Raw genomic sequence first — 10,385 nt, forward strand, 5'->3', positions numbered from 1 at the left:
TTAATCAGTTACAGAATAATCATTTAAAAGACTAAAGTGGGCACAAATCCTAATTCATTTAAGACTCAGTTTCCCTAAGTAATAAAACCTAACAGATACAAGAAAAATATCTTGATAGATAAGAGCAGATCAGACTTTGCCTCATATCAATTTGAGACTTACCTTCCACAAATTCTTCAATGTACTTAGACATTCATGACTTGTTCACATCCTTAGGTTTGTCCTCTCCTTCATTTTGGACTTTAGCATAAGAATATTACTTTACCAGACAAAATACTTTCTTATTCAGAAACATTTCTTTTACCCTCTAATTTTCCATACTAAAATATATTTCCATACTCTAACTTCTTATATCTCTTTTTTTAGTTTCAGACCCTTTCTTAAGTTCATATTCTGAAACAATCTTTATTCGTGTTATTCGTGCATTAATTTACCCAATAAACTACATCCCAGGAGAGGGCTGGACAATGCCATGTACAAAAATTGCCTTAATATTTTTTCTCCCAGGTGACATTCAGAGGGTTGGAGCACAGGATATTGAGTCTGACCTGTCTCCCTCATTATTCACAATGACATCAACTTTAAGTGATGTCAGCTGTACCCAGAGGCTGCTTTGGGGCTTTATCTTACACCAGGCATATTGATGTTCAATGGAGGAGGCCCTTTCCATCCTTTTCTTGAGGCTTCCTTGAAGAGCCCTTTGCAGAGGCTGCCACCCAAACGCGGGTCGGCCTTAGTTTCTGTTTGTTCTTTTCTGGGTGCAGTTGTTACCTGCCAGTCTCCCGTGCATTTATTTTTTTTTTTTGCGGTGCTGGGGATCGAACCCAGGGCCTTGTGCATGCAAGGCAAGCACTCTACCAACTGAGCTATCTCCCCAGCCCCCGTGCATTTCTTTCGATGGGATATGTTACAGTAAGAATTGCTCTGCTCCAGTGATGGATAGCTATCCCCTGGCCAAAAGGGGCATCCCGTCAGGTCTTAAAAGGGGAGAACTATTCCTGTCCCCAGGTTATAAACTAACAGTGCTGGAACTTCCTGTCGCATCCTTTGTGACCAGCAGCCTCCACCCCCACCTCGGCCCTGGAAGGCAGGCCGGAGACCAGGTTCTCTTTGGCCATTTTTCTCCAGCCCAGGCAGCTTTTCTGGGATTCCCGCCCCCACCCCCCCAGGCCAGGGCTGGTGTCCGTGACCCACATCAGGATGATCTGAGGCTGCCTGGGGCCAGGCTGAGAAACAGCGCTGGGAGTGCCAACATTGGGTTTAAAGGATTTAAATCTTTTTAAATTTTTTTTAACCCTTTCTTCTGGTGTCTTGCTATCATCGCATATCAGAGGAAGTACTTTTGGTATCTTCAACTTAGTTCCTAACTATTCAGACTCCTTATCATGCAACTGCATAAATGCCTGTACATACAGAATTTCTTCCATATACTTTACCTCTGACAGACCAACTCCAAGATTGTATAATAATCCAGAAAACCATTCGAGGGCCAGATTGTGTTAGAGCGAACATCTCTCTCTTAGACAGGCTTATACCTATCAGGTGCCAATTCAGCCAAGATTTCTTGGGAGACTGCAGGTAAGATCAGTGCAGCATGGCCCATATCTTAAAGGGCCAGTAACATGCAAAAACACAGAGCCAGACGAAAGAGGATTTTCAAAACCACAACTGACAGACGGGAACCTTTTAAACAGGCAGACCTGCACATACAAATTTCTTCCACTTACTTTACCTCTGACAGACCAACTCCAATTGCAAGATTGTACAAAATAGAAACAAACAACCAGAAAGGATCTCCAAAACCATGCCTGACAGTCAGGAACATTTAAAACAGATAGACCAGCCAAGATCTTTTTAAGACTCTCTATAGGATCAACACAGTATCGCCCATGTCTTAAAAGTGGCAGTAACAGATTCACACACAACCAGAAGGACTTCCTGAATCCAAGGCCAACAAACAACAAACAGACCAAAAGGGAGTAAATATCCCTAGTTTCTCAAGTCTGCTAACCATGACTGCTATACCAGTGGCACCATGGATGTCTCCACAAAGAGGAACCAGATGTGTGAAATCAAGGATCTTGGTGTGCACACTGGGGGACTTAAAGATGGCCAAGGGTGTTGCGACTTTACCGAGTTCAGTTTCCTTTATCTCAAAGTGGGCCAAGATGGAGCAACCTGTACCACTCAGGGAGAGAAGGTGGGAGTTCCTCAAAGCAAAAGGGGCTCTGGCAGCTGCTGGGATGGCCCCTCAGTCCCTCCCTCTACTCACCAGCTCCTCTGGTTTGACCCGAGGCAAACTCAGCTGTCTCCTAACTCCTGCAGTTGGCTCTCAACAAGTTCGCCAGCACCATGCATCCTCAGCATGGGAGTGGAGTTCCTTGGAGACCCAGGCCTGCCCAAGAAAGCTGGGAGGGGGACTGACTGCTCTTGGGTCCCATCTGGGTTGCCAGATTTGTTATCGAAAGCTCAGTCCTTGTCCTCAATGCCAATCCAATAACAAGGACATGGTATTGAGAAAAAGGAAAAAAGATTTCTTACATTGCTAGCAAAGGAGAAGCACAGGGGGAACAGGGGGCTTTTAAAGAGGTGACTCAAAGGCTGCGTTCCACGTGTTCTCTGTTGGGAGTTGTAATTCACTTGTTAATTTGGGAGATGGTAATTTCTGAGATCTTCTGGTGCCGTCCCCAGAGTCTGGATTACTTCTTTCCTATGGTGGGTGTGTGCCCAGGGACAGATAGCTCTGCCTAGGCTGGGGAAGAAAGGTAATCCTGTTTCCCCTCAGATTAGGAAGGAAGAGATTAAGATTAGAAAGGGAAAAAGGAGAGAGAGAGGAAGAGAAAGAAAACATGTCCTTTTAAAAGTAAGTCACAGTGGCAGAATGGCAAGGGCTAATTCAAAGCATAAAGTGGACCACTGTTACATGACCACGAGCCTGTGGGTCATGACAATTAAAACTGCTATGAATGCTTCCTCTCGATTTCTTTACTTAGCTCCATGTGGACTGTCACAGCAAACCGTTTGTGGTCCCACCCCAGTTTCGTGTGGCCACTCTGAGTCACCCTGCTCTAGGGAGTTGAGGATTGGAAACCATAGACCCGAGTCCTGGAAACCTTATGCCAGATGGCATGTGTGCATTTGTGGGTGCACCCAGAGGGATGTTCCTTTGTCTCAGCAGCAGCATCGGATTTTTCAGAAAGGTCTGTGGTACCAAAAGTGAGGAACCATTGCTTTAGAAAGGTGGGTTCTGAAGCGTTAGGAGAGCTTGAGAAGGCACGGTCCAACCTGACAGGAAAAGATAAGTAGGCATCTGAGGTATGGAAGTAGACAGTCCCCTCGGATAACGTTGCATGTCTACACGTGTGTGTGTTTGTGTATGTATGTGTATACGTGTTGCATCTGAGTGTATGTACACATATTTTTTTCTTCCAGCCTGAGTATTACCTAAACTTGTACCTTTGGAGATTCATTTGTTGGTCTTTGTTGGAAGATCATTTTCTTTTATTTACAAAGTAATTTTTTTTTTTTTTTTTTTTTTTTAATATGCAGTGCTGAGGATTGAACCCAGTGCCTTGCACGTGCTAGGCAAGCTCAACCCCAGCCCCGACCATCTTCTGTTAACATAACTATCACCCTGCCTGTTCAGGTCAACCTGTGAGGCTCTTGACATGAAGTCAGTTAACAGATGTTCTAGGCAGTTTTAACTCAGATACTCCATTTGTATCTTGAAGTTTTCTTGGAAAACACTGGGAAAGCAAAGCTATTGCTTTGTCCCTCTCAAAAATGTACCCCTTGTCTGTGGACTCCCAGGTCCCAGGCCTCAGGCCAGTTGCAAGATCCTCAAGTAAGATGGCCTAGTCATTCATTCCCACCCTTGTGTGTTCCAGGGACTGGCTGTAATGCCTGCTATATGGAAGAAATGAAGAACGTGGAGATGCTGGAAGGGAATGAAGGGCGGATGTGTATCAACATGGAGTGGGGTGCCTTTGGGGACAACGGGTGTCTGGATGATATTAGAACAGACTATGACAGATTGGTGGATGAATACTCTCTAAATGCTGGGAAACAAAGGTAACTGCTAGGTGGAGGTGGTACTGAGGGTTGGGGTGGAGAGTGTTCCACTACATTCTGCAGTGGAAGAGGTTTCTAACAGAAATGAGGTCTGGACAGAAGCTTGGACTGGACCCTTTGATGACCCTGACCTTGACTTTTGGCCTAAGGACAGCAGAGAACCTGGGAGGATGAGCCTCTGACAGTATAAGATGACCCCAGAATATGCCAAGAGGACAAGTGACAGTGAACACACCTCATGACCTTTATTGGCCTGGAAGAGTTTGGCTTTCCCCTTGCTCTATGTTTCTCCCCGGTCAGAAGAATATATGGGGGAGCAATGGGTCAGGGTTGAGGCCCAGGTCCTTCCCCAGGTCTTCCGTCTAGAACCCCACAAGCCTCTATCGCCACCTAGCGGCCACTTGGAGCCTTGCAGCTCCGGTTTCTGGCAGGGGCCTCTTGGAAGTGAGGTGAATGACCGACCCTTTGTCTCTAGACCCCAAGAATCAGCCTGTCCAGTTTGTGTCCCCAGGAACAGAAAGAAGGTCTGAATAGCACCTCCTAACATAAGTTGGTCCCCTCTCACTCTCAAGGTTTTGCCTTTTCTGGATACTGCCTGCGTGTTGTTATTTACTTAGTGTTTGTATGTTTCCCGCCAGTACTGGGGATTGAATCCAGGAGCGCTCTACCACTGAGCTACATCCCCAGTCCTTTTAATTTAATTTAGTTTATTTATTTATTGGATTTTGAGGCAGGAACTCACTAAGTTGCCCAAGCTGGCCTTTAGCTTGTAGTCCTCCTGCCTCAGCCTCCCAAGTAGCTGGAACTACAAGTGTGCACCACCACACCTGACTTGTGTAGTATTTTTTTAAAATCAGCTTATATTCTTAAATTTAATGATCAAGGAGAAAAAGGTAAAACCAATATTACCATAAATAGATGCTAATCATGGAATGAATGTAGTGAAGATAACTAGTGTAGCTAAAGGCTCTAAACCAAAACCACCTTTGTTGGAAAGGAGACCAGCGAGTGTTAGCGGGACCCAAAGACATTTCAGCAGTAGGCTGAGATTGTCCCCTCGATGCAATAAAAAGGGCTGGCTAGGAACAGTGATGATACCCACGCTCTGTGACATTCTCTGCTGTTCCGCATCTTTTCTGTGGACCACATGAAATCTTCCCAAGTATTCCAGAGTATCCAGATTCTCAGCCTGGGGATCCTGGGCCTGGGTGGGTGCCATGGAAACCTTTAAATCTCTTGTCATTTCTTGAGGTCCTTGAACCTGGAAGGCAGGGCAGGAAGTTACAAGTCCTAAGAACAGGTTGACCTCAAGCATTGTGATCACCCAAATCTCCCACCTGTGTGGCTTATGCTGCTGTGTGCTGCCCAGCACTCTGGGTATTTGCAAAACCTTCAAAAAAGCAGGGCATAGTGGCGCACGCCTGTAAACCCAGTGACTTGGGAGGCTGAGGAAGGAGGATTGTGAGTTCAAAGCCAGCCTCAGCAACTTAGTGAGGTGCTAAGCAACTCAGAGAGACCCTGTCTCTTAATAAAATTAAAAAAAAAAAAAAAAAAAAAAAGGCTGGGGACGTGGCTCAGTGGTTAAGTGCCCTGGAGTTCAGTCCCCAGTACCAAAAAAACCAAACCAAAACAAAAAATCCTGAGGTATCTTCCCTCCATGACCCTCGTGTCTCTTAAAGGCCCAGCTCAGTCATGTGCTGATCGTGCAGCTTTGTGCTGAGCACCTAGCTGAGGGCCTTACATGGTGCCAGGCTGTAACTCAGAGCTGAGCAAGATGCACACTCCTGTCCTCCTGGGCCTGTCAGTCCCTGTGGCGATGACGCGGGGCAGTGGCCTGTGTCACTGTTGAGAAGGAGAAGGGCAAGATGCGAGGAAGGCTGGAAAGAAAGGTAGAGCCAGTCGGGGGCAAGGCAGCCTCCCCCAGGACTTGGCACTCGGCTGAGGTTCATCCAGGGGTTGTGCACCCAGCAGCGAGGCATGAATGCTGCGGGTGGTGTCTGACGTGGAGAGGGTGGAGGTCCCTGGTGCTTCCTGGTCTTTGCCTCTGCTGGGGAGCACAGGGCAGGTGTGTGACCCGGAAGGACTGTGAGGGCAGGGGGCCTCTTGGGAACGACGCCATAGCCCCTTCCTCCTGTGGCAGGTATGAGAAGATGATTAGTGGTATGTACCTGGGGGAAATTGTCCGCAACATCTTGATCGACTTCACCAAGAAGGGATTCCTCTTCCGAGGCCAGATCTCTGAGCCGCTGAAGACCAGGGGCATCTTTGAGACCAAATATCTCTCTCAGATTGAGAGGTGAGTGGGGATGGTTTTCTACCTCCGTTTTGGTGTGACTAAGTGATTCCATTTCTCCCAGCCTCTGTTTCCTCATCTTTAAAATGGGAATAGTCATACACTCAGTGGTTGGTTGGGGACTAAATGATGTAAGTCTGGAAAATATCTGTCACAGAGTGAGTCCTTTAAAAAGACTGGCTGGTCTTATCATCGTCACCCTCACTGTCATCATCGTTTCTATTTACTACAAATTAGACAAGTATACCAGGAGGAGAAAAAAGTTTTGGAACATAGCAGGTAGTCATGGCTAATAAACAGGGAAAAGTCATCCTCCTCAGTAGAAAAGACTGCAAAGTAAACCAGTTTGGCAATTAGTTTTCTTAAGAAATGGTCAAAAGTTTTAAAAGTGCTCTTCGCTTCTGAGGACCCCTGTGGCCAAATACCGTACTAGCTAGGGAGTGAGTTAACACTCCCTGAAAGGCCTTTGGCAGTGGGTGTCAAAAGCCCTTTGACCCACAAATACATCCTAAGGCAAAAAAATCAGAGTCACACACAAGGGTTTTTTTGGTTTGTTTGTTTTTTTAATATGTTTTAGTTGTCAACAGATCTTTTATTTTATTTATTTATTTATATGCGGTGCTGAGGTTCGAACCCAAGGCTTCACACATGCCAGGCAATTTCTCCACCGCTGAACCACAACCCCAGCCCCCACGCAAGGTTTATAAGCAAGAAGTTGCATCAAAATGTCAGTATATAATTGCAGACAGTTGCAAATAGCTTTCTCCAGACTGGCACAGTTTGGGGGCTCACTTGCAGTGGAACTCTTTGGCAACCACTTCCAAACCTGTCCTCAGATAGGACTGAGGACTGTGGGAAGATGCTCAGCTGTATCACACGGGGAAAAAAATTTCCAAAAAGCATGTATAAAGGGCGGTCCTGTTCTGCACATCATCAGAGCGGCACCACGGTGCGATGACATCTGGGAAACAGATGGCAGAGAAACGTGTCACGATGTCAACAGCGTTTTCCTGGGTGCTGAGATTGCAGATGGTTTTATTTTTCCATTTTTATTTGTCAAACTTGCCCAAGTTTCTATAATTTAACGTGCAATACCTTGGGGTTCACATAACAAATTTTATTTTAAAGGGGAAAGTCCCCACCATGATGTTCAGGGATAAGTGCAGTGACCTGGGGCCAGTCCCTGTACTCGGTGCCCACCCTGGGCCCTGCTTCATCCAGCCCCCGGGCTTCTTTATTCACTGCAGTGACCGATTAGCGCTGCTCCAGGTCCGGGCCATCCTCCAGCAGCTGGGTCTGAACAGCACGTGTGACGACAGTATCCTGGTCAAGACCGTGTGCGGGGTGGTGTCCAAGAGGGCTGCGCAGCTGTGCGGTGCCGGCATGGCGGCTGTGGTGGACAAGATCCGAGAGAACAGAGGGCTGGACCATCTGAACGTGACGGTGGGCGTGGACGGGACGCTGTACAAGCTCCATCCTCAGTGAGTGGGCTTCCGGGTGGGCTGGGCAGAGCTTGCTGGGTGGCCAGTTTCCAGGAGTGTTATGGGGTTTCAGGGTGTGGGTCCCTTCTGGAAAGTCCTCATTGGGCACAGCTGCCTGGGACTGAGAGTGTGGGGACAGGACAGGGGTTGGGGCCAGATGATGAGCAGCTCTAGAGTCTGGTCCTTGGGAAGTGAAGAAGGGCTTCACTTGAGCAGCTCTCACACAGTGGCGTGGCGTGGCGTGGCGTGGCAGGACCCTCTCCCTGCCTCTCCTGGGCTCCACTGAGGTGCAGGTGGGGTGCACTTGCCCATTCCACCTAGCCAGGGGCAACCAGCTGGGAGGCTGTGCTTGGTAAGTTTAGAGAGGACATTTGGGAAGGGAGAGAAGGGCCCATTGTCTTATTCTGTAAAATCAAACATGGAAGGGCAGGGGCAGTGCTGGCCTGGGCTCTGCGGCAGGGAGTGGCCTACTTTGGGTAAAGTGTCTCACATCCCGTACCAGTGAAGGACATGTGACCCCATCTGCTCTTTGATCCACTGTATGTTCCAAAGCCTGGCTCTTAGGAGCAGAGTGACCGTGCCTACACTGGGGGTACTTTGATCATGAACATGGTGCTGCTACTCCTTTCTCTGGGACTGTAGGCAAACTGGGCCATAGGTCACCCTACTTAAAAACAACCTCACCCAACTCCACGGAGATATTACCAGCTTGCCTCAGGCCTCGGGTCTTGCTCCGTCCTCACCTGTCTCTCCACCTCTCAGCTGCCCTCGCGGGGCAGCACACAGGCAGTGACCTGGGCTTGCAGCCGTGTCCTCTCGGATTGGACCTTGGCTCCGTCTTTCAGAAGCCATGCTGCATTGCTTAACCTTGGTCAGCTCCTCTCAGTCCTGTCTTCTCATGGCACAATAGCTAGTTATGTCTGTGAAGTATGGGGCACCAGTAGGTACTCAATAAATGGGAGTTCCTCTAAGAACCCCATTGTCCCAGACATATCAGCCTGGCCTGTCTTTCATGTTTAGCATAAAATGCAAATGCCTGGAGTCACCTTGCTTAGAGCCTGTCCCTTCCTGGGGTGCTGCCTCTCTTGGCTACAGTTGCTGGGCGGATGGCTGCTGGGGATGGGTCACATTTGTCACCCAGCACCTGACCAGCGCGGGTTTGCCTCAGTGGTCTCTGCCAGACCCCACCGTCCTGTTTGGTTTTCAGGTTCCCCAGGAGCCCCAAGCTCCGGGATGGGGGTGTCTGAATGTGTTCCTCATGCTCTTGGCCTCATAAACCGTTCAGAGTAGCTGGTTGGGGGATTCTCAGCTGCACCTCCTTCTGGAAGTTGTGCTCACAGTATTGGCTGCACCTCTGCCTTCCTACTTTAAGCAGCCCCATCCACTTTATTTTGGGGTGCTTTCCTGATTTCAGGTGGACCGGTGTCTCTTCCGCTTTCCCACCACTTATCTTTTCCTATTTTTTTTTTTCTGTTCCAGCTTCTCCAGAATCATGTACCAAACCGTGAAGGAACTGTCACCAAAGTGTAACGTGTCCTTCCTCCTGTCGGAAGATGGCAGCGGCAAAGGGGCCGCTCTTATCACGGCCGTGGGCGTGAGGCTGCGGGGAGAGTTGAGCTGCTAAGAGCACAGGACCCCAGCCCGGCGCCCTTCAGCAGGTCTCTCTCAAAGCGACGACCCCCGTTCCTCTCGGCCAGCCCTGCTGGGAGCCCTCAGCGCCAGAGCCCGCCACCCCGCGGCGGGGAGGAAGCAGTCCAACTACCGGCGTGTCTCGTAGGGAACGACCTAGAGCGTGTGCTGTCGATGGTCTCTCACCCGGCCCCCCGCCCCGCCATCTGCATGATCTGATCTCCACCCGGTCGCGCGTCCCCGCGTGTGCAGCGTAGCCGCATCCCTCCTCCCGCAGGCGCCCCCGGCGGAGCTGGCCGAGGGCTCTGATGAAAAGCCACACCCTCCCACAGGCCCGTGGCCTCCGAAGCCCGTCCCTGGGGTCGCCTGCCCTGCGTGAAGTGTACTATCACCAGCAGACACTGCCGGACGCTGCCCCTGCCCGGGGCCCAGCCCGAGGGGCAAGCGCGGACGCGGCGCTACCGCTTGCTCCCGTCCCAGCCCCCACCGCGGCGCCTGGCCTCCCAGCGGCGTGTGTCCTTGCCACTTGACGTGTGTCCACGGAACCGGTCCTAACCACATTGTGACAGTCTTGCGTTCTGTTGATCTCGTGGGGGGAGGTGGGCAGTCCCGTGGGAAAGTGTCTTGTCTCCATTTGGGTCAAAGGAACCAACCCGCAAGCCGCGCATCCCTGGAGTTTCCCATCGCTTTTGTGAGCCATGTTGTATGACCTAGTAAACTTTGTACCAATTCAAAAGCCGAGTGGTGCCTGGTGGCTGGGGAGGGAGGAGGGTGTGGCAAAAGCCACACGCGGGGACTTTTGTGACTTTCTGGGTTGGGAGAGTCTAAAATAAAGAGTACAGTCTTCAGCGCCCCGCCTTGGTTTGGCATGAGGACTAATGTAACGTCCCTGCAAACGATCACAGAAGCAG

General features: G+C 49.6%; 1 protein-coding gene across 1 annotated transcript in view; it reads left to right on the plus strand.

The window, feature by feature from the left end:
• The window catches only part of Hk1 (hexokinase 1), a 73,875-nt gene extending 63,634 nt beyond the window's left edge, over window positions 1–10,241 (plus strand). Inside the window, exons 15-18 of the mRNA XM_047552598.1 lie at window positions 3,888–4,071; window positions 6,212–6,367; window positions 7,612–7,845; window positions 9,325–10,241. Coding sequence (XP_047408554.1) covers window positions 3,888–4,071; window positions 6,212–6,367; window positions 7,612–7,845; window positions 9,325–9,469 — 719 coding nt within the window. The 3' untranslated portion in view covers window positions 9,470–10,241. The remainder of the gene's footprint in view (window positions 1–3,887; window positions 4,072–6,211; window positions 6,368–7,611; window positions 7,846–9,324) is intronic.
• Window positions 10,242–10,385: the final 144 nt, after the last annotated feature.

Source organism: Sciurus carolinensis, chromosome 5 (genome assembly GCF_902686445.1).
Source record: "Sciurus carolinensis chromosome 5, mSciCar1.2, whole genome shotgun sequence".
Taxonomy (NCBI): Eukaryota; Metazoa; Chordata; class Mammalia; order Rodentia; family Sciuridae; genus Sciurus; species Sciurus carolinensis.